Source organism: Chaetura pelagica, unplaced genomic scaffold (genome assembly GCF_000747805.2).
Source record: "Chaetura pelagica isolate M959 unplaced genomic scaffold, ChaPel_1.0 scaffold1061, whole genome shotgun sequence".
NCBI classification, from domain to species: Eukaryota; Metazoa; Chordata; class Aves; order Apodiformes; family Apodidae; genus Chaetura; species Chaetura pelagica.
Window position 1 is genome coordinate 4,259 of NW_009952091.1, and position 24,462 is coordinate 28,720.

The 24,462-nt window shown below is 46.1% G+C and overlaps 1 protein-coding gene across 1 annotated transcript in view; it reads left to right on the plus strand.

Annotated features, from left to right (window-relative positions):
- Window positions 1-16: 16 nt before the first annotated feature.
- The window catches only part of SLC24A3 (solute carrier family 24 (sodium/potassium/calcium exchanger), member 3), a gene marked incomplete at its 5' end in the record, with an annotated part of 52,227 nt that continues 27,781 nt past the window's right edge, over window positions 17-24,462 (plus strand). Inside the window, 4 exons of the mRNA XM_010005657.1 lie at window positions 17-119; window positions 3,852-3,936; window positions 5,403-5,506; window positions 21,042-21,116. Of these exons, the coding sequence (XP_010003959.1) occupies window positions 17-119; window positions 3,852-3,936; window positions 5,403-5,506; window positions 21,042-21,116 (367 nt within the window). The remainder of the gene's footprint in view (window positions 120-3,851; window positions 3,937-5,402; window positions 5,507-21,041; window positions 21,117-24,462) is intronic.

Consider the following 24,462-nt stretch of genomic DNA (forward strand, 5'->3'; position numbering starts at 1 on the left):
GCTTGACAATCTCCAGACTCAATATTTTCTCTCTTCTCTTGCAGGCTGTGTATATGTTTTATGCTTTGGCAATTGTCTGCGATGATTTTTTTGTCCCTTCGTTGGAGAAGATTTGTGAAGTAAGTGTTAGAAGATGTTACTTAAGCCTGTGTCCTGCTCTGGCAGCAGTTCTAGAGAGCCTCAGAAGGTGATGATGGTGTATTGACTGTTGTCTTAGAGTGTTCCCCATGCTTCTTGTTCAGTTGCTCAACACTGCCTGTGTACGTTGGCTCAGCTTCATGTTCTCGCCTGCAGGAGATGAGCTGGGAGTCTGCTGGTGGGGGTAAACTTGGCTGATGCTTCCCCTTAGAGCTATCAGTTACCTTAAATAACGTTTCCTGTAAATGCATCATACCACTTATAAAAACTGAGGCAGTGTATAACATAGTGAAGAACACGCTTTCTAGAGCAGTAATTCCCAAACTCAGCTCCCCGGTGGGGCTGGCTACAGTGTGGGTTTCCAGGTGAGCCCAGCAGAGCTTGTCAGCTTGTCCTGTGCTCTGCTGCTTGCTGCTGATGTGCTCCTGCCTCTCCAGCTGAGAAGCCCTGTACTGGAGGTAGGATCCAGCCATCGGAGATGGCAAAAGGGTTGGAGTGTTGTTCATTGTCCAGGCAGGGAGCAGTGCTTTGGTTCAGTTAAGGCTTCGAGCATGTCACTCAGTTCTCCTGGGACATGGAAGATGATAACCTTTTATTTCTTGTTTTCCATGTGGACGTACTGATCCAGAGCATGTCTCTGAGTTTCATATACCTTAAAACTTGGAACCCTCCCAAGCATCAGGTTGGGAAAGAAGCAAGGTCACTTGCGGGGCCTTGCAGCACAGCTGCTGCCACGCCCGGCACAGGGGTTACAGACTGAGGGCTCTCCAGGTGCTCTGGCGCTTCCCGCCGGGATAGCTTCTGTTGCCTTGCCCTTGTGTGTCTTTGCAGATGTCTCTTCAAAAACACTAGGCCCTCCCCTTCAGTGATATAAATTGAAACCCCTGCTGATTAACCCTGGCAGAAATCACGGATCTTGTACCTTACCTTGGAAGTCAGGAGTTCCATACCTTGCGTTGTGTTGCTGTGAGGTGCAAAGCAGCAGGGAGAGCGAGGGCAGCTGTAAAGAAGCTCTTGAACACTTCCAGCAATTGCATGGGGCTCTATCCCTCTTTGGCTAAGGTTGGCACACTGAAATTTTAGAAGACGAGTACATTTTAGCCTAAATCAGCTCAGACAGCTGCAGGGTGAACACAGACCATGTGCCCGAAGTGCCTGCAGGCTCTCTGCAGTGTCAGTCTCTGACGATGTAAATATGGTTTGGTCTTGCTAGGTCAACGTCTCTGTCAGCTGGAGGAGACATGTGCCGATCTGCCTGGCAATAAGTGTCACTCAGCAGGGCACAAGCTGCGCCTGGCCCTGGGAGGAGGTGTGGAAGTTGGCAGTAGAGATCATTTGTGCTGACAGCTCTGATGGTCAGTCTAAATTGACCTGATATTTGGAGTTCAGCACCCTTGCCATAAAGGCCTTTTTTGCATCATCAGAAAATAAGTCCCCAAAAAGTCTCCTAGTATTTCAGCACATAAGTATTCAGGTAACTGAAAGGCAACAACACTACAGTTCTCTCCCAAAAAAGGTTTTTCTCACCCCATAGGTGACCTTGAGGGGCATTCAGGTCCTTTTTATTTATGTATGCCTGCCTTCAAAACATCCAGTTTTTTGTGGTTTGCCCAATGCTCAAGAAGGCAGGGGAAAAGGCTTGGGTCACTTCACAAAGACCTCTGGAGCCTTTGGTAATGTCCACTTTTGCCTGTTTCTCTAGGAAACAGAGGATTTTATGTCTGCTTGATGACAGCAGGTGCTGCCACCCTTGCTTCCGCCAACCAATACTCCCCACCTAAAGAGCCTGTGAAATGAGCAGGCTGACCTGGAGAGCCAGGCTACTTTAGGAGGACACCTGAGTCCTCTTCCATCACTTGATGAGATCTACCATCTGACTACCACCTACTTGTCATATCCAGCACAAAAAAAATTTCAAACCTCTTGCCCGGAGGCTTTTTTTGTCCTGGAGATCAACTGCTAGTTATTCTACTGTTGCTCACAGTTTAGATTCCCTAAATCTAAAATAAATGCCCTTTTTCTGGCTTAATTTCATCTAGTCAGGATAGTGGTTGTTGAGTTAAACCAACATGGCATTTGCGCTCCCAAGTGGGTGTGTTGAGATGATAATTTGTTCCACAAATTTGTTCTGTTTAAGTTCAGATGTACTTAAAATAAAGCCCTGATTTTAATTTGTTTCCTAAAACAGCTTGTACTTGCATTTGCCCCCTACTCTCTGGTATTGCTGTTGGAGTGTTTACATGACACAACCACCTCGTTTGTCAATTGCAAGCATTTGTCTGCAAATACCAGAGAACACATTTTTGCCTCCTACCTCGTGTGCTCTATTTTCTGCTCTATTGTATTAGCTTAATCATCATATGCATGGCAATAAATTATCTAGGAACTGTTCTCGAGGGAACTGACTATAGCTTTAAATAAAACCATCCCGACAGAAAGCACAGCTGGTTTCCTTGGCTCATGATCTTTTCTTTCAAAGGACACCATCGAGTTGCAGGCAGACTATTGTGGGATGACTGTGTCTGTATTTCCATAGAGAATCCTGCAGAGGAAGCTGGCCTTTGGGGATCTACTTCTGATCCTATGAACTTCTACAATTGTTTTAATCCTATTTAGAATAATTTTACATAAAGCTGTGTTTAATCAGATTCCACAAGCTCTTACAGCAGCGCAGCAATACTGTGATCTTCTGTTTTAAAAGTATGGCTGGTCAGGGCCCATCTTGTCCTTTTTCCTTGTCGCTGTAACATACCTACAGTATTTTTCATTATCTGTGTACAGTCAGTGGATAGAGTTACCTGCTCTTACGGGCCTAAGATCCTTGTGGGATCCTCAGATCAGATTGGTGGGAGGATTTCTGCAATTTTGTCTCTGTGCAAATGTCCTTTGGTGCAGAGCCAGTTGTGCTGGGGCAGCACCCCCCCCGCTCTCTGCCCCTGCCCACCCGGTGGCAGCCTCTGTCCCACACATATGGGAGCAACCTGGCTTTGTGTGGGGACAGCTCAGCAGTCTACACTTTGTTTAGCTACTCATTAAACCGGGGAAGGTGCCAGCAAGGCATGTGGTCGTTAGCAGCCTGTGTTCACTGAGCAGCAACTTGTGCAGATGGAGCAGTGACAATGCAGAAAGCATAAAGGGAGTGATTAACCAAGTAAATCTTTGGAAACTGCATATGCTGATGAAGTTTTCTTGGAGTATTTGAACCTCTCCCCTTCCAGAAATCCCTGCTCTAGATAGTCCCTGGACACTGCTAGGGGGCAGCTGTAGGAGGTATCTGTCGATGGTGATCCAAGTGGGTGAGGAGACGTTAAATGGCCAAGGCTGAAATGATGCCAGGGAAGGTGGCTGGGGGTGAACCAAGCCTGAGCCCATCCCTACCCTTTACAGGCTAAAGCAGATGAGAGGACATCTGTAGTATTGGGTTGTGGAGGATACAAAGAGCCGTGATAGGTACAGCTGCCTCACTGTTGTCTGGGCACTGCTCATTCTCCCCCCTCTAAAGGCTGTCGCAGCCACAACGTGCCCTCTCTACAAGATTCTGACTTGAGTAGCCAATGCTCATGGTGCCTTTTTCCACTACACTCAAACTTTATTAATGTAAAACTTTATACATGTGAGCAGTTTCCCACCTTTGGCAGACAGTTTAATGTTCCTAGTTGAATTCCTTCAGCCTCTCAGTTTTGTAATTGTGACTCTGGTCTGTTTTTCTGCAGCGCTTGCATCTCAGCGAAGATGTGGCTGGGGCAACTTTCATGGCAGCAGGAAGCTCTGCTCCTGAGCTGTTTACATCTGTCATAGGTAACTAACCTCTTGCTGCTTCCTGAAACCTCCACATGTCCCTGCCTGTTTTTCAGAGTTGAAATGGGGTTGCTCAATGCCTGTAGCATTCTATATCATACCTGGCCACATGTAGGGCTAATTGTGGGGAGTTCTCACTAGATGAAGTATGAACACCAGAGTGGGGAGAAGAAGATGTGCCATGCTTTCTCATAGCAACGAGTCAGAGCATCAGAGTGCCAAAGCAACTTTCCACTTTTGGGAAGTGTGATCAGTGATGTTGTGCAGATGCTGCCTGGCGCAAGGGGAAAGTGTTTGTGCGGTTTTACTCATCCACATCTCTGTTGGTGGGTGACCATCAGAGCAGTGGTTAGGAGGTTAAGGTGGGTTCTGCATCACCAAGGAGAATTACTCTCAGCTTAGATACTTTCTCCAGAAGATACTTCTAAGTCAATCACATCTATCAGATGCAGAGCACAAATTAAGTCACACAAAGCTTCAAACTCTTGCGAAGACTTAAAACATCGGAACTTAAATTGAACCAAGTTGGGTCTGTATTCTGTTTGTATTGTTAAGGATAGTGCAGTAGCAGAGTGGAAATCAAACCCAGTTCCTTCAGGCAGCTTTGAGAAGCCCGAGTGGTCAGATCATTATCTTGCTGTGGTGTAATCCACCAGATACTGAGTGTCACTTGGTGGGTGACTGCTTCTGTGTAACATGCTTCTGCAAAAGATAAAGTGGGAAAAAAATCTAAACTACACTGGCTGGATAAATACTGTTGGAACCTTAAAAGCAAGTGCTGAATTTAAACAGGCTGACAGCTAGCAGGAGATGGAGTGTTATTTTTAGGCTGACTTCCTAAGGAAAGAATTTTGTGCAGTACCATGATGCATGTGTCTGTCAGTTCATCTCCCTCACCATTAACCTCATTGGCCAATTTTAACCAAATTTGACAGAAGAGCTCTGAAAGGAGCTTGTAACATAGCCCCATAACTCATCCTGAGAGGTATCCTGAGCTTGCAAGTAGCTAGTGGCCAGGCAGCTCTGAATCAGCTCCAGCTCAAGCTTCTGCTTGCCTGTTGAAGCCAGTAGGGCTTGGGGGAAGAGCAGAGTACCAGTGAGGGGGCATCTTATAGGAGATAGTTTCCTGCAGATTTGTGTCTGACCAGCTGCTCCCTTGGAGCTTACTGTTTTTTATGATATCTATACCATGATGTTGAACCACAAGACCAGGAGGTTGGTGACTTAGACACGTCTAAGGTATTTGGTTTTCATTAGACGATGTATCCAGGTTCCCTCAGAACTCAAGTTCTGCCACCTTTATTCACCCTGGTACCATTCTCTGCAAGTTGCCCTATTAAATATGAGAAAAAGCAGAACAGATATGTGTCTTTACATTCATTAATAGGGTGTGAGGTCTGCAGGTTTTTTGTGGAAAAATTCTGCTCTTTGCAATTTACACAACTTGACTTGAACTTGTTTTTCAGGTGTTTTTATCACAAAAGGAGATGTAGGCGTTGGAACCATCGTAGGCTCAGCTGTATTTAACATTCTCTGTATTATTGGCGTGTGTGGGCTTTTTGCAGGACAGGTAAGACCATTTTATGATTCCTAGCAATTCTTGCTTCATCCTGTGCCTTGGCTGTACTGTGAAATAGGCTGCCAGGTTCACAACCTTGCCATAAATTTATCTGGCTTTGTTCTTTTTAATAGGGTCCTGCACTATTCCTCTTGCTTTTTTGAAAGAACAGCAAATGCCAGCTCAGGAATCCTAATCTGCCCAAGATATGTGGGTGGTCAAAAGAATAAAAGTTAGTTATTTAACACCTCCTCTTCGTAGCTATTGAAAAATGCATTGTGTTTAGACCAAAGGAGCCAGGAAGTGTGTGTGCCTCTGGTTGGTAAAAATGCTGGTGAGCCAAGCAAGATGCCTCTGAAAGAGTGATGACACTTCAGGAGCATCACAAAAGATGCTGCCTTTGTGCAAGGTGGTTTCAGACGTGTGCTGAGCTGGCACAACGTTGTTGGTGACTGGCATGACTTCTGAAGTTGTATAGAAAAGACACAGTCTTTGCTTGTAGTCTATCACATTAATTGCATCCCGAATCACAAAATGGTTTATGTGGGAAGGGACCTGCGGAGTATCCAAAGCCCTCACACCACAACCCCCCACCTCAAAGCAGAGGTGGATTGAAAGTTGGCAGATTGCTCAGGGCCTTGTCCAGTCAGGTTTTGAACATTTCCAATGGTGCCCCAACTTTTTTACTCACTAGCAGTAAGGCTGTCCATTCCTAGTATAATTTTTTCTGTTTTCTAGCATGTCAAACTGCTTATTTGAAAGCAATTAATTTGAAATTAATTAAGTTGTGAGATCTGAATTGCAGACACGATTGACTGTATAATTAAGTATCTGAATCTGCATTCACCTCAGCACTTGCCAACATGCCTAGTATTTTTACAGCCTCATGAAGTGTTTTTTGAAGTGTTACTGTGAAGGCTTGTGTGTAAAGAGGAGAAGCAGGATAACATCAGTGCTGGGCAAGAGGGTAACTGGCCCCAGAAGAACTTGAGAGAAAGGACCTGTATAGCTTGATCAGTATAGAGAACCCAAGCAGACAGGTTGGGCTTTCCCTGGAAAGTTTGTAATCCAATTTTATTTGCATTAGCTGTGCATTTTTTCAGGATGAAACCAAACATTTTCTGTGTGGGGAAGCTTCAGGAAAAGCCCACAGTGGTACTTTTTGGCTCCCTAAGCTCCCTTGACTTGCATGGGAAAATGCAGCTGGAAGCAACACAGGCTCCATACATTAGTGGTTCTACTGTAACTCCTACTCTGAAAGCCTGGTTGATTCAGGCCAGTTTTTAATGACCAAAGCTTTCCCAGGGCATGAATCTTTGTTCCCCAGAGGTGTTCTCCTACAATCAGTAGGACTTTTTGTGCAGATTGCTTTTTTGAAGCAAGTGAAGACAATTAACTCTAGCACGATGGCAGAGGAGCTCATTCTTCTAATTTTTACTCTCCATGGCATTGATTGCATGGTTGAAACCTGCTAAAAAATAGCCATAAATCACAGCTTTCAGGGGAAAAGGTTTGCTAGAGTTTGGGGTTTGACAGAGAATGTCAGTCTTCTCAAGAGACCAATTACAGGTGGGAGATGCTTGTTTCTGAAGGATGCAGCACAGCCAGGCTGGGGCTGGGGAGCAGCATGGGCAGCAGCATGTGGTGGGGCACAGCCCTGGGGCTGCTCCACCCCCCGAGGTGCTGGGCTCATAGCGGGGTGAGGAGTTGTCTCCGTGCTGGGGATTGTGGAGCAGCTGCCTGGGGGCAGAGGGCTGGGGAGTGTGGCATCACCTGTGGTGGGGGCTGGGAAGCCCACACCTGAAACCTGCAGGGGTCTTCTGTAGCCTTTCCAGAGGCACTCATTAAGTTTTGCAGAACTGTTTGGTATCATGAGAAAGCCTTTTTTTTTTGTTCAGCTTTCTTTAACTAGTAAAAGGTTGAATTGAAGAATACTGACCAGCTCTCGCCAGGATGTGTTTTATTTTAAACATAGGTTCTAGTATGGATGTGCTATGTTGGATGTATTATTCTTTGGCTTAAGAAAATACTGGGTTTGGCTACATGCACCTTGTTTAAAAAAACGAACAAACCCACAGCCCCCAAAATTTGGAATGCATTTACTTGAACACCAACTCAGATTATTTTTCTAAGCCTTTAATGGGTGGTAAATGCACACTTCTCAGAATAAATCAGAACAGACATCCCACCGCTGGCACTGGAGAAGGAAAGTGCGATGCCCACACCTCCATATGACACTACACTCCTGAAAACTGTGTCAGAAGAGCATTGTTAAGGCTGAAAGTCAAACACTGAAAAGTTAGAAATGGCAGCCTTGAGGTTCCTTGTGCAACCTTAATTTGCCCCCCTGGTGTGTATGTATTATTATACAGTCTTTAATTACAGGATCCCCTGCTGGTTTCTCCACAGGGCCCCTGCCTCCCGCAGTGCACAGAATGGACTTTGCTCACTTAATGAGCAGCTATTCCTTATTTTGTTTTCTCTTCATTGTTCAGTCTGTACCCTTCTGCCTTATTTACTAGGGTCTATTCAAGCCCTGTTCTAGAGGCAGAATTATTAATTTCCTCTTGAACTTCTGCCAATCTCATTGCTATTGTATCTGAGAAGTTGATGAACAATTAATTAATTTTCTCCAAACCTCTGTGAGATGAAGGGATGTTTCAAAGATGGGGAAACAAAGCACAGAGAGATGAAATACAAAAGAATAACTTGTCATTTTAGGGGCCAATTAGAGCTGGCACAGGCCTTTTTTTTCCCCTGGAAGTATACCATCCTGTGGCATGTTCTTTGTTCATCTCCCTCTGGCTCAGATGTTGCTCCTGTTGCTCCACCTCAGCACTGCACAAGCACTTTCTTGATGGGCTGACCCTTGGATTTTGATTAAGTGGCCATCTCAGTGTCCATACAGCCCAGCTCTCCTTGAGACCATTCAGCTGCTTCGGCCATGTGAGCCTCTTTTCTTCTCCTAGATCATGTTCCCGTCTCATGTTCCACCTTCTGCAAAGGAGACACACAAAACACCTCTGTCATCATGAGTCCTGGCTTCATCCCTGGGATCATTCTTGACGTCAATTAAGCAAGTTACTCAATTGCCTCTTCTCCTAACATTTAGTGCTTGCTTTTGCTAGTGTGATGATGTTCCTCTAAGCACCCAGGCAGTCCAGGTTTCTTCCCTTTTCATTTATCTCCCAGGCCACCCCTCCCTATTTCTTGAGGCTTGAGTGAAAAGCTTTCTCCAGATGGATTCGCCCTGCAGATCATGGATCCACCCTGTAGCTCTCTCTGCAGCTTTCTGCCAGGCCCACAGTGGTCTAGCTCCCTTCTTCTCTCCCTCCTCCTCTGCTCTTACCTGATTCCTTCTTTGTCCATGCCAGGCAGGCACCTTTGGAGGTTCAGGAGCCTGCTCTAGATCCATGGCAATCCCATTTTCCAGTGTTTCCATCTCTTCTGCCAGCTGCAGACTTGATGTACTCCACGGCCAGTTCATGTTTGAGCCTTGCAACATATCTGCCTGTACTTTGCCCCCACGCCCCTGTTTTGTCATCCCAGCAGAGACAAAGCCACTGGGAGAAGATTCCTTCTGGACCCTCTAACAAGGCCACTTACCCACCTCAAAAAGTCTCAAATGGGAAGCCCCCCAGTGCCTGTGCACTCTCCTTGCTCCATGAGCTCAACAGGTCCCAGGCTGCCCTGCCTCTTGTTTCCACACACTCCTGCAGTGCTTGTCACCTCTGCCATTGGAGCAGGAGCCCTCCCCAGCCAGGTTCAGGACGTGCTGTTGAGAGCTGTGGGGATCCTGCCCTCCCTGCTCCGCATCCCTGCTGCCCAGCAGACGCTGCCTGAGCCTGGCTCACCAGGGAGGGCGCTGCTGTGTGAAGGGAGAAGTGCTTCATGCTTTGCAGTCCATCTGGAATAGCTTGGGAGCAGGCTGCCAGAAGCCCTCCAGCAAAGCAATAATCAGCAAAGCTTCCACTTTGTTTCTCTGTTTATGTATTTAATTTTGAAATTGTAAGGAATGTATCACCTTAGTAGCTAGAGCCCCGGTCCTGCAAGCAGCTGCAGCCAAGCTCATTTCTGCAGGCTGAGCTGTGTGCAGGCTGGGTGTCTAAAAGCCACCCAACTTGTTCAGCTGCTGTGACTTGCTTGAGGGTTCCCAAAGAACCAAGGTGGTGTCAGAACATGCCTGGAGAGCTGCTCTTGTGCTAAAAAGCAATCAATTCAGAAGAAAATCAGCATTGATGTATCATTGTGCTCCTTTTTTTCTTTGTGTCCCAGCCAGAAATTACAAGGTTGGGCTGGAAAATGGCTTGGTTTGAATGTCAGCAGATTCAGGAGATTAACCATGTGGCTGCCGTGCAGCAGCCTAGAGCTGAACTTTTGTGTGTTACTAGCTCTAGGGAAGGATTAACACAAGCAAGCAAGCAAAATTGCTATAAGTGACCATAAAGACATTTCTGAAAGTGTTAAGTATTATAAATCCCTTGTGTCCTTTTGTTTTTTTTTTAACAGTGATGAAAATGGTAAGAAGTCTCAAATCCAGTATGTCAGAGATACCTCTGCCCATCAGACTCTTAAGAGTGAGGGAGCTTCTTACTGATTTCAAAACCAGGGTGGTTCTAGTTTATATAAAAAATATTAGTGCCGTGGTTTGTTACTGACAAGTGGGAAAGTGTGTTTAAGTAGTCTGAAAGTGACTTGATTTTCTCTTCCAATTAGTGTTGATGACACTTTACAGATCAGCAGTGAGGATTCTGGTCCAGAGGAATTTTTATTTTATTTCTGTCTCTGCTCACTGATATGAGCAATGAAATCTCCTGAGGTCTTTGCCCTTGGCACAGGAGGACCAGTTTTCAAAAGCTGAGGATCAGTGCAGGCTGCCTGCATTTAATGGCCAAACCAAAACCACCTGCAAGGGCTGGATTTTCTAAATTAGCTGAAAATCAGATCTTTTTAAAACATCTTAAACTAGGCCTCTGAAAGCTGAGGAACTTGACCTCTGATGCGTTTTTGAAATCTGACCAAGGCATGTTCGGAGAGATAGATAAAATTTACCCTTGTGGATGGCTTGAGTGCAGCCACTTGTCTGAGGCAATGAGCCTGAGAAGCTTTTCCTTCTTTTTCCTGGCATTGTGTTGCGGTTCTGCTGGTGTCTGACGTGTGCACACACCAAGGAAAAGAAGCCTTATTTAATTAGGCAGCAAGGGCAATTTCTGAGCCGTAGCTGGTTTTAGTATGTGGAAATGTATTAAGAACTGTCCCCATTCCCCAAATACTGAAGTAGTGCAGGTTGGATGTGTCTGTAGCTGTTTCCTCAGTTGTCTGTACACGTGTGACACCGATGCACGTTCTTCCAGTTGTGCAGCTAAGTCACATAACCCAAACTCTGTTGATTCAGTTGCTGTGTCTGTTGTGCTTTGTGCAGGCAAAGAGAGGGTATGAGAAGGTAAGAGCATGCTGCAAGAGATGACATGGTAGCAGATGCGGACCTTCAGACATAAGCACAGCAACATTCCACATGGATGCATACTAGATAGCAGGGCAGAAATCCAGGAGTGTAGCTGCTGTCTGGGGTGTGATGGGCTGTGTTGGGCTTTCTTCACCACTGCAGACCAGCTGTGTGTGGGGAGGCTGACCTTAGCCCAGGGTCCCCTCCAGGCGTCAGTCTCTCTGTCCTATCATCTCTCACTCGTGTTGGTGCTACACAGATCTCCCCTCCATCCACTGCCCTCATCATCCTTGGCAGCAATGAGGTGGGATTCTGGGAACAGTCAATGCTTGCTTAATTAAGCTCTCAGTCAAGCCAGTACAAGCAGAGTTTGTTCAGTTTTGAAAATTCTCCCATCCAGATTCTTCTCTATTTTGCAGCTCTGCTGCTCCCTGCTCCATGTCATCCAGTCCTCCCTGTCCCACTCCAGCACTAAACTGCAGCCTTTTGCTGTGTTGCAGAGGATGAAGGATGAGGATAGTGAGAAGTGCTGAAGTGAAAGCAGTATAACCATGAGTTGCAAGTCACTCCAGCATTAAAGAGTAATTTCTAATCTGCATAGCTTTAATTGTTAATTACCATTTAACTGGTATGTTTTTCAGTTGAGTTCTAGTTTGTTTTACCTGTACCCAGAACAAGACAGGCTGCTTAAGGTGGAGCAGGACACCCTAGTTGCTGGGTTGTGCCAGAAACATTCTTGGTTTTTGAGAGGCTCTTGCAGTTATTTCTTGTTTCAAGGGGTCTAGCTGGTGGCCAGGTGTCATTTCTCAATACACTGCAGTAAAAAAGGACTAACTTGTCCATCTGACCTGCCACCTTCTGCCCCAGCAGTGCTCTTTTACCTGAGGAAAGGAACTAAATTCAGGAGAGTCTCCTCCATCAAAGTCATGGCAAACCCTTGGAAACTGGAGGTGCCTCTGGGAGCTCCCTGCTGACTTGTGCTTGGTGGAAGCACACCTGAGAGAGAGGTGCTACACATAGTGAAGAGCTGAGACAAGGAGACTGAACAGAGATTGAATAACCAGGTAGAACTTTGTTTATTGAAGAGACTGGGACTTTCATAATCTATTTCTAACCTAGTTCTGTCATATAGTTAGCTTGTATGTGTCTTAGTCTTTTGAACTTTAATTGCACTGACGGCAATTCAGTCTGGAGTCCTCACTAACCTTTGACTTTATGGTTGCATTCCTTGGCTTTTTATTATTATTATTCCCCTGAATTGTGGAGGAGTTTTGGGAGGAGAGAGTTGGAATGTTGTGGGCTTTTTTTTCTTTGCTGGTCTGTGACCACTGGTCTTTTGCTGCAGGAAGATGTGATGGGGACTGGTGTACTGGGCAGGTCAGGTGCCAGGATGGTGAGTGATCCAGGACTGGTCTGGTCGTCACAGTTGCAGTGTTTATTTATATTAGCATTCACAGAGTTACATGCAACAGCAGGACACAAATAGGGGAGGTAAGCAGAAGAGTTGAAAATGGATTCCTACCAGTACCAAAACAAGTCCAGTCTGCAATTGCCACTAGACACCATCACCATTTGAGGTCAAGTTTTCTCTGTCAGAATTCACACACAGATTGATGATGTGGACTGACTTTGGGAGGTGTTTTTTTCTTACATCATATATATAAAAATCTGTTTTTATATCTGATGAGAATTGGCCAGTCTCAGGAGACTGAAAAGTGTTTACCCTGTGCATGCCTTTCTGTACCATGTCTACAGCTGTCCTGGGTTTCTGCTGCAGATCCTGCAGGGAGTTGCCTGCAGTCCAGGAGACATCTGCAAGTGCAGGTCGTCAGCGTCCTGCTGCCTCTGCAGGAATCTGAGCTAAAGAGACGTCTGATCTGAATAACTCATGGACAATTATGAGTACCAGTTGAGCAGGGAAATATTTTTGGCTTTGTCCTGAGGTTTGGAGAGTGTCCACTGTTTCCATTCTGAGAACGTCACAGAGACAGATTGCTGCCGCAGTAATGAAAATATCAAGAGCTGCTTAAAAAAAGCAAGTATTCTTGGGGAAATAATGAGAATAAATGGAGTTGGTCTGCAATGTACAGACTAGGAGCTGGGGTGACTGTTGAACTCTGCAAAGACTGGATAACCAGCGGTAAAATTAGGGGGTGGTAATTGGAAGGAAGCTTTCCTCCCAGCCAGTCCATTAGATCAGAGCTGCTTGGCAATTACTGGCTTAGAGACATGTATTTTAAGACCTTTTTTTTTTCTTTCTTTTTTGGCCTGAACGCTCACATTTTGTGTTTCACTTCAGTTCAGTGAGAGAGGTGTTTAGTATTGGTCAAAGCCCTGGGCGAGCCCGAATTGCAGGACTCGGTGTGTTTGCCCAGGCTTGCTCAGTCAAGGTTATGGTCTGGACAGTCATGGTGTCCTGGGCCCCAGTGTGCCAACAGCATGGGAAGATCATCCTGGGATATAGAGGGAGCGTCTCTGTCTGCTCCTGGCGCTGGCTCCAGCACATCCTGCTGTGCCGTTGGTGCCAGCGCAGGAGCCTCTGGCTGATGCCACTGCAGCTTCCCAGGAGGGCTGCACGGGCGGCAGGGCCTTGCTGTGTGGAATCTGTCTGACGTCTCAGCTGCTGCAGGGTGGTTCAGCGTGCCAGGAGGGGATGTGGGATCAGGGATTCCTCCTGTGTTCTCACAAGGTAGCCTCTGGCACACTTTCCTGGCGTTGGGGAGCCGCCTCACCTGTCCCTCAAGGGCACAACAGGGCTGTCCCAGCGGGAGCAGCATGCTGCTCCAGACAGCGCCAGGACCTTCCCCTTGGAGCAAGTTCTCGTGCCCCTGCAATGCCCTGACCCCAGCTCCCTGGGAAAGACCCAGAGGTGTTTGGACCTTGCTCTGGCCCGTGTTTCTGTTCCCTCCAGGGACTGTAGAGTGGAAATAAGTGTGATTGACTCATAAGGTCATCTCCAAGTCTGGCAGATGGTCACTGGAGGAGCTGCAAGGGGGAAGAGAGATCACCCTGTGACCTCTGCTGTATTTGATTTGCAGCTAATTATTATTAGCTTCTGATTGACTGATTTGCTCATTGCAGGTGGGATGTAACAATGTCTATAGCAAGGGAAGTTTTCTGAAAATTAATTTTGCAGGTCCCAGTGGAACTTGCAGTTCCTCTTTTTATATACACTGCTGGAATACTGCAGTAATTTTCTTAAGGAATTCCTTTCTGCCTTATGTCTCTATTGCAATTACTGTAGGACTGATACACTTACCGGTGCGAGAGATGAAGTGTGTGCAGAATACTAAATGTGCAGTTACCATTTCCCACCTTCTGTTTGGCCATGACCTTTCAAACATCACCAACTCTGCAGCCTCTGAACCAAAGGTGTTACCTCTAGCACTCGCTTTGCTGTCTTTCCTAGTAGCCAAACACTGCTGGCTGCTGCAGGCTGCCTTCTGATGGGGGATATCTCCCTGCATCTCTGAGGGACTGCCCCTGGAGCCAGCAGAAACGCTCCCATCCCTTCCAGCAGGACTTGTCAGTGACAGGAAGGATTGTGAGCCAGGTTCATAGGACATTTTATTAAGCAAATGAGGGAGATTTGGTTGAGATGAAATACATTTGAAGAGTATCCGCAAAGGACCAGAAGCGTGGAAGGGTGTGACTTGTTGTGCTTCAGACGTGGATGCAGACTGCAGCCAGGAAGATGCACTTTAGATGTCAGGGAAAACATCCCACAGATGAAGGCTGGGAGCCTCCAGTGACTGAGGACCAATGGGCAGCCTCTGAGGTCCTGCTGGACCCCCTTGGTTGATTCAGCATCTGAATTATGGAGTGAGTCAAACATGCCACCAGGAGCACACCACACTCCAAACTGTATCAAGTCCTGGATGTGGCATTTCTAGCCATGCTTTTAGCTCAGGCACAGCCCTGTGTTCTGCTGTGGGAAAGATGCTGGTGAAAGTGAGACCCCAGGTACTGCTGGGCAGGGAAGGATATGAATATTTTGCAGCAGCAAACAAAACAAATGGATGCTAGTAAGCTGCTTAACACTAGGACAAAAAAAGAGATAAACAGAGAAAAACAGTTGTGTGTGGACAAGGTGGGTGTGAATGAGAAGTGAATGTTGTGCTCTAGCTTGGTGAGTGTGTATCTGGGACATCTGTAAGTCCCTCACTTATTCCTCAGCGCTGCTGCTGGGTAAAAAAAAATCTTTTCTTTCCTGTAGAAGGAAGGCAGAGTGCTTAGTTAATTCACCCGAGCTTACGCCACAGGGTGGAGGCAGAACAAGGGCTGCTTCAGTCCCAGGTGAATGCCTCACACTCTCTCCTTTAGCATAACACATGTGGCCATGGCTCCCAGGAAGTGTGCAGAGACTTGCAGTGGCTTCTTTCTCAAACTGGAGATGGATCTCCAGCCTAATTTAATATAGAGATGAACACAAATAAGGCAGTGTCACTCTCACATTAACGGTACTTCGCTGACATCCCCATCAGTGAGGATGAACAGGCAGGTGGCAGGATTCTTGTAATTACCTGAGCTGAGCAAGGGTTTCTTAAAATAATAAACAACGAAGTTAAAAGGCAGAGCCTGTGCCTTGTCAACGGAAACTGAAGAACCTTGAGAGATCAGTCACTGTCAGGGCTGCCCTAGAGGGTGAGGCCCTTGACAGCTCCACCAGAGGCAGTCAGGGATATTCAGCTGCTCAGAAGTCAGGATTTTCCCAGGCTGTCAAGACAGGCAGAAAAAAAATTGCTTTTCTTGCTTTCCTATTGAAATTGACATATGCTGGAACAGCACAAAACCTTGAGGGGTCTTTTTAACTTCTCTGGTTTGAGCTGCTGTCTTATGCAGGGTGTTTGAACTTGTGCATTAGTCATGGGTCAAGGTATGGACTGTCCAAAGCAGCCTGCTGTGGCCACCAGCCCAGTGATCCATCTGACTCGCGACCCACTTGCCAGTTGTCCCTGGAAGTGTGAGCTGATCCTGAGGGACACCCACCAACTCTAGGTCTGGACCAGTTTCCAAAGGCTCAAAGACTTGCCTGCTGTTGCCTGACATACGGGAGCAATTCCTCAGCAGCACATGTATTCACACACAAGTGCAGGGCATGAGGAGTGAGACTAGGAGTGAGCCCTGGTGTATTGTGGTCCCCTGCTGGCGCTGGAGGAAGCTTGGTGGCTTCTCTGGTGAGGGATGTCAAGCACTGTTGGTGCTCACCCCGTGAGATGTATTGTAGGCAGGTTTTCTGTGTCCATCAAGTCATTGCTCTCTCTGCCAAGTACTTGGTGGAGAAAGTCTCAGCCATTTCATGAAAAATACTTGAATGTTCTGCCTAGTTTGGCTGAGCAGCTGTGACTTCAGGGTGATTGGTTGGATTTGCATACCAGATCCCAGCCTCCGTCAGGCTTCCCTAATTGCTTCTGTGCAGTCCACAGTGTCTCTCAGTACAGCCTCATTCAAACTTCATGGAGTAAAATTCCAGACCAGTGATTAATTTGGAAACACCTTTGGACCCTAGAGCTGCACCTACCCAAAATAGCAACCATGATCTAAGAAACATTTGCTTGTGGTGCAGTGCTGCAGGACATAGGTTTGTAATAAAATTATGTCTAATGAACTAGAGATATTTTACCTCTTCCCTTTAAAACTCATGCAAAGCCTTCACCTTTGCCCAAAAACATATTCTGCTGAACGGCTGTCTCTCTGTCAAGATCAGTGAACCAAACTACACATGAAGAGTCAGCAGCACCATGTGCAGTCAGGCAGGAGATGCTTCCAGCTGTGAGGCACTGAACAGTGGATTCACATCAGAAAGTCTCTGTTAACTCCGGAGTCTTAAGGCTAATTGCTGTGGAGATTGGCTGTAATCTTTTGACACCCTCAACCGAGCATTCCTTGGTTAATGCTCCACATTAACAAATTAAGTTATTAGCTCTTAATACCTGAAAATCTAGAGCTTCTGTGCCAGAGGGTGTCAGACAGACAAGATTAGGAAGATTTGTTTCCAAAGCCTCACATTTCTGAGCAGTGTTTGTAGCTGATCATTCAGCCCAAGAATGTCAAGCAAAGAATGGGCCATGAGAGGAGAAAAAGCCCTGGAGCGATTCAGAGTGAAAAACATCCTTAGAAGAACATGAATGTGCTTAGATAACACTCAGAAAAGATACCCAGCAGGCATGCCCCTCTGGACTGCCTCGGGCCTGGGCAGCAGCAGTTCAGCAGCCTGTTGTGCATCACATGCTGCATCTCAGGCCGGTGCTGCAGTGGGGAGAGCAGGTGAGTAGCAGGCTTTGAACAGCCAGCTGGATGGCCTCTGTCACCAGGGCTCTTCTGGTTGGAAGAGGAGCTTCTGCACTGCTAAGGGGAGAGAATTAATTTGTAAGAGCGGAAGAGAGAAAGGTCACTTTTATAGACGGTAAGTGGTGAAGCCCTAGTATGGGCATGGAGAATATTGCCACTGAGGCCCTGGGTGCCCTGAGCTAACTAGGGTGCCAAGAGCAGCAGGTGCCAGTGTCTGATTTTCAGTGATTTTCTCCCTGGTGGCTTATCTCTGTGTGTGAGCTGGATGGAGGACATAGTGTGTGCTGCACAAGGTTGCTGCTTCCTGAGTTAAGGACCACAGAAATCAAACTGCAAGTGATGAAATATTGACTTTTGTGCTTCCCAGACCTTCAAAAAGGAAAATAAGCCTTCTGAGTAGTAGATGTTATACATAAGAGTTTGCAGGGCAAAAGTTTACCAGTGAGAAATCAAATGTCTAAAATAATAAAATCATAGAATGGTTTGGGTTGGAAGGGACCTTCAAGATCATCCAGTCCCAACCCCCTGCATGGGCAGGGACACCTCCCACCAGCCCAGGTTGCTCCAAGCCCCATCCAACCTGCCCTTCCACACTTCCAGGGATGGGGCAGCCACAGCTTCCCTGGGCAACCTGGACCAGGGTCTCACCACCCTCACACTCAAGAATTTCCTCCTCATGTCTCACCTCAATCTCCCCTCCTCCAGTTTTAATCCATTCCCCCTTGACCTCTCACTACAAGTCCTTGTAAACAAGGGTGATGCTGCAGCCTGCAGGTGAGCAGGCACTGTGGGTCCTCTGTTCTGGACCTGTCGGTGGGGTTGCCTCTCATTGAAGCCTGGACTAACAAGCTCTTCCTGTCAGCTCTGGAGATGCCAGATTCAGTCCCCAGTGTTGTAGTCAAGAGAGGGCTAATGGGCACTTGTCTGGGGTTTGAATTTTGGGTCTTTCCACCGAATGGAAGAAATGTGTCACCTGACAGTCAGTGGTTTTGCAGCTGCCTCCTTAGGCTCAGCTCCCAATGGACCAGTTCTCTGCTGAGTTACAGTATTGCTGATTTAAAACTCAAGTTTTATGCTGATTTTACTTAAGCTGGTGTCTTCCCTGATTACCTTTCTGCCTTAGTCTGATAATCTGTAATTTAAGTGGTTTCCAGTGTTCTAAGGTTCATGTGGAGTCCTTGGTTGCTGCAAGACTGTGGCACAACTTAGGCATTCAAGGTCCTGGCGATTAGAACTAGGCTACATGAGTCTTGTCAGCAGGCTGAAAGGATTGCCATTTGCCTCAGTGCTAATTAGCTCCTTTTGCCCTCTGTTCAGGCTTACCTTATGTGCACAGCTTCCTGTATTAGATTGGTCTTCCCAGTGATCAAACAGTTCAAAGACATCAGTTAAATGACTCTCACTGTATGAAGAGCTGTGATTTAATTGCCCTGTGGTTGCTGCATCAGGGAGACCTAGCAGTAGGATGTCTATGAAATGTAAGCAGCCTGTACAAGTCCCAGGCACAAGCATGTTCCATTCAATCCAACCTGAAATCAACACACGAGTCCCTGCAGTTCCCACAGCATCTTGTCTGTGACTCTAGGGCACTAGGTCCCTGCTAGATAGTTGCACTTAAGCATCTGCATCTTAATGTGCTCATTCAGGTGTCTGAGAAAAATTCCCTGGAACAAAATTGCAGACTACCTTCAAGATGATTGTTGAATATCAAAGAACAGGAGAGGGAATTCATACGGCTCATAGTAACCAGGACTTACCATCACAGGTGTGCAGTGCTGCTTGGTGACACCCCTTGTACTCAGGAGAGAGTTTACTGGATAGAACAGCAACAGTTGCCAGCAAGCCTGTTCAGATGGGCTTTGTCATTTGCTTCAGAAATGTTTACATTTACAGCTGTGGAATTCCTACCAGCATCCATGCTGAGAAGAGTATATAGGACCTTAAAAGCAGTGTCATAAGAGCTAAGTGGAATAATGTCAAATTATTTTACAAACTCTTTTTAAAAAATTACTTAATCAAAATGAAGGGGTCCACCATCTATAAGATACGAGATTTAATTAAGGATCTGTGAATAGAATTATGAACCCAACTCCAGGTTTCTACATTTGGAAATTTCCATCATAAAGCATCTCCATTCATCTATCCTTACGTGCATTGAAATGTATCATGAGCTGGTATGAATCTAATCTGGCTCAAGGACATCAAAGGCTGGCTTTTCTCTTTTAAATGGGAGTTTCTTACATGTCAGTGATTGCATAAGGACACTTTACACTGGGCATAAATTAACATTCATTTTAAAAAGCCATAGTATTAAGAGGCTGGAGGGTTTTTTAAGTATAGTTGTCAGAATACTTTAACAGCATTTGTTTTTTTAGCAGTTCTGGAAAATTCCAATATTGTAAGAGTTAATATGCAGAGCAATATGGGAAACTATTTTTGCTAGCACTCTGATACAGGACCTTTATTTAGATATCATAGAAATGAAAATGAAGTTCCTGTTTGTTTCACTGAATACATGCACAAGCATGACTGGAGGATGCGGTCAGAAAATGCAATTTATACGTTCAGTGACCAGATCCAAATCAGTGTAAATTAGCCCTCTCCCATCTGCCTTGTGGTGATTTACACCTGTGGAGTATGTGACCCACTGTGTTTGAAATGCCCTCCAGAAATGGAAAATAAAGATTTAGGGAGAACCTTCTACTGAGGGGACTTTCTGGTACTGCAAAAAATGTAATCATACAGAAGATGTTACCACCACATGACTGCTTTTAATCTGCCCTTTTGCATACTGTTAATGAAGTTCAAGGCTAAATTAATCAGTGTTATTTTTTTCTTATAAGATCTGAATTGCAGGCTCCTTCACCTGTAATGACAATTCCATCTCATTTCCATGGCTTTGGAAGGTGTCAAGTGAAATGAACTACACAGCAATCCCATTTTATTCTCTATTGCATACAAATGCTTGGGTTTTTTGCTCTTAACATTTTCCTGAAGTGTTAATCTGCATATTTGTCCCAAAACCTGTGCAAATGCACCCAGACCTGTAGTGATAGCTGTCAGTGTGGTGGGTGAGGCCGTGGCTCTGCCAAGGCTCAGGCAACGTGCTGGGGATCTGCCAGCAGCCTGCTGAGCTCCTGGGAAACTTCTCTGTTGTTCACAGATACTTGGGCCTTGATTCCCTTTTCCATGGCTTTGACAAGACTGATGTGATTGACCATGTCTGCCACTTTGTAGAGAAGTCATCTGCTGCCCATGACCTTATACCTTTTACTCTTAAGAATTGTCCATCCCCACCTCCCTGTTGGCTGTTCCTCAAGCAGCTGCAGACAGGCAGTGCGTGTCCTGGCTTGGGTCTCCTCTTTGTGTCCTGACATGTGTGGGGAGCTTACACAGAGTGACAGCCTTACCTCTGTCACGTGCTGTTAGCGTGGCAGTTGTAATGGTGAGAGCCTGGCTGACGTCCTCTCTTTCCCTTGTTCACAGATACTTGGGCCTTGATTCCCTTTTCCATGGCTTTGACAAGACTGATGTGATTGACCATGTCTGCCACTTTGTAGAGAAGTCATCTGCTGCCCATGACCTTATACCTTTTACTCTTAAGAATTGTCCATCCCCACCTCCCTGTTGGCTGTTCCTCAAGCAGCTGCAGACAGGCAGTGCGTGTCCTGGCTTGGGTCTCCTCTTTGTGTCCTGACATGTGTGGGGAGCTTACACAGAGTGACAGCCTTACCTCTGTCACGTGCTGTTAGCGTGGCAGTTGTAATGGTGAGAGCCTGGCTGACGTCCTCTCTGTCCCTGTTTTCCCAGGTTGTGGCACTGTCATCATGGAGTCTCTTGAGAGATTCGATCTACTATACACTGTCTGTTGTTGCACTCATTGTGGTAAGTTTTTGAAGGTTATTTTTCTGGGCGAGACCACTTCTACTGCCACTTCTAAAGCCACCTGCTAGGCAATCGTAGTCTTGTAGCTAAGGTGCTAGCTCCAGGCATCATGTGGTTTTCTGCTTGTGGAAGAATGTACTTTGATCTCCCTGGTTCTGTAGAAAAGCTTGGCCCAAGGGTAGGAGATAGAGGAATGTCCAGAGAGCCTAGAGGTGTATCTGGGGAGAGGTGCAGTGTCCCAGTCCCTGTGCAGCCATGGGGTGCAGAGCTGACACCATGTGCTGCAGCCCCAGCACCAGCTCTGGAGCTGATGTGTGGGTCAGTCCTCTCCTGACAGCGACCCTAAAACAAGCCTGACTGACCTGTGAGGAGGCAGCAGTGGTGTCCAGAGGAAAGAGATCCTCAACAACTTTCGTGCATGCTAGCAGCAAATCCTCTTAATGAAGGCTGCAGTTTCAGTAGTTCTGAATGCTGCTCCTGTTCCAGCTTCCATCAGGATCAGGAAGTACTGCCTGTCTGCATAAAGACACTGCCACCAGTTTAGCATTACTTTTGTACCAAAGTTAGGAAATGGAAAAATTTAGTTTCTTGGTAACGGTACTTTGTGGGTTTTTTGCTTTTTTTCTAACCTAGTCTAGGACGCTACATTCCCTAAGAAAGGAAGAGTGATTTCATGAGGTTAGCTTCCATATGTAAGCAGGAAGGGAACTTTGGGGTCAGAAGATGAACAGTTGCATTTCTGAAGTTTGTGCTGCCATTATTAATCACAGTTTCAGCAATGTGTTTGTTTGTCTTGATTCTGCACATGCCTCTGTGCCGTATGTACTCTGTAGGTGCAGAGGACTGTATCTGTCTGATCTCAGAGGGTTTGCCTTGACCTGTTTGTACTTTTACTCCCCACACTGCAAGATTAGCCTTTTTACACCTGACAAAAAATAACTTTTCTTCATAATTATTAGCAACAAGCTGCAAAACAAAAAACATATTTTTTTGCTTTGATAGCTTGACAGGAACCTCATACCTAACAGTGTTGCTAAACAGCAAGCTTGGCCACACTCACTAATTGTAATAAATTACATGTAATGAATGCAAAGACATCTAGCAGGTGTTCTCGTAGGTTACTACGAGATGCACAGACATGGGCATCTGCCTGGTGTTCAGGTTGGGTGTTTCATTTGTTGCAAGGCAGCAGACAAGTTAAAAATCTGTTGAGTATGTCATTGGGTTTTAAATTATTTAATCAAAGCAGATTTTTCTCACGCCTGCTTCGTCCTTGTGGTCATCAGCTGCTTCGGGATGTTGAGAACCATTCTCTGTTGAATTGTGTCCAGTGCACCCCTGAATTTCTTGGCTATGTATCCTACATAATGTGGAAGTTCTATGGCTCATTGAACAGCCATCTCTGTTATCCTTAGGCCTTTTCTCCTATGCTACATTTTTGTATCAACTGTTCTTCACAATTACAGAACTGAAGAAGTCCTCTTCTTTTGAGGGTGTATCCCATAATATCAGGATATTGTTACTTTTTCCTGAGCCTCAGGCTAGCTTCTATCCAGATGTATGACCACTCTTCTGCTCATCAGCTGTGAGGTGCCAAGTCCTTCATGCAGCCAGCGCTGCAGGACTGTGCAACTCAAGGCATTAGAGAAGGCTTGAAGGCATTGCCGAAACTCTTATTCCCATGTTACAGCACTACATGGCTAATTGTGGCTTGGGAGATGTGGAGCTCGTCCCGCTTCTCTTCAGCATTACTCTACAGCAACCATTGCAAATGACCTTTAAACACCTGTTAGAGGAAAACAGAAAGATGGGAGAAAGGAAAAATACCTTAAATGGTTAAAGAATCAGCTCCCAGCTGATTTACTTACTCTCTTACATGCAGTAATGCTCCCCAGTTGATGGAAAATTAGGATTTCCCCTTTCAGAGTCAAACGGTGCTTCAGTTTGAGAAGTTTCTCCTCCCTTTCACTCACCCAGGGACCCCTGGCTTCACAATGACTCGGATCTTTCCTATCCTTTTAGGGCAGAATCAAATTTAAGTGGCAGCACATTGTTACTCAAATATGGGCTCTCCAGTCCCCAATGTCTCTGCTGGGAGACAAGCCACAGGCTCCATGCAGAGCATAGTGTGACCTGCAGGCCAGTCTCCCTTTGTTAGATTGCTCTGCTCCTTAAATTTTAGAAGGCACTTAAATGCTTTGCCATATAGGGATAATTTGCCATATCAGGGCATTGAGACTTTGCTGCAATGGAAATATAATCGTCTTTCTTCAGGAATGGTACTGCTTGTAGAAGGTTGCTCTCAATATTTTAAACAGCAGCTTGTGGTGCTGTATTTGAAGTTGCACTCCACTAGTGTCTTTACTAATCATAAATACACCTGAGGGGAAATAAACACATTCCTGCCAATGTTGAGATTCAGCAACTTTAAAAAGCTTGATACTCTGCAGGGAAAATCAGTGTGACTTTGTCTCCTTCCATTTCTGCCAGCAAAGGAGCTGCAGTGCTGCAGTCATAAATAGCAAACAAGTATAGACTCACCTGCTTGGTGCTCCAGGCCATTTGATAAGAATGAGTGAATTCTAAATTACAGAGGTTAGAGGTGGTGGGTAAATCACACTTCATACTTCAGTATGATTCAGCCCTACATGGGTTTTTTTTAACTTTAAAATAATATAACAAAGCTACCTCATCTTGTTGCAGAGCTTGGCAAAATTGTTACTCCTTATTTCCCTTGAAAGGAAAAAGATGCCTTTGGATCTTAATTTGAAGGGACATGGTCAGATTCATTAGTGATAGAAGTGGGATGGGTGCTATTTTTAATCACAAAGGTCAATGCACATGCTTTCATGTCCCATCACACCAACACTGTAGCCTAAAACAGGCCTTGTCAGATTAGATCACGGTGGCTGGGAGCTGTAACTAATAACACACATGACGTTTTGTGGCTGTGTTTTCTCCCAGAAGCCCAGGTCTCTCTTGCTGGGTGCTGGTTGTCGCAGGAGCTGCTGTTCACAGGCTGCGCAGCTGAAGGGAAAGAAATCACTGTGTTCAGAGGCCTGTTCCCTTTCCCTCCCTGGTCTCTGGTGCACGGCCATGGGTGTGTGTCCCTGCTGCAAACACGGCTTTTCTGCCTCCCTGCGTGGAGCTGAGGATGTCCCTGGAGGGACAGAGAAGAAAGCCGGGGCAGACGGGGCTGACAGGGCAGGATGGCTGCCCGGGCCATGGGTCCTGTAGCAGCCCCAGTTCCCCCCTCCCAGCGGGGCCTGTGCCACCATGAAGGGGCAGCTCCCCAGGGACTCTGGGCACAGGCCAGGCAGCCCAGCCAGACCTCCCGCTGCATCCA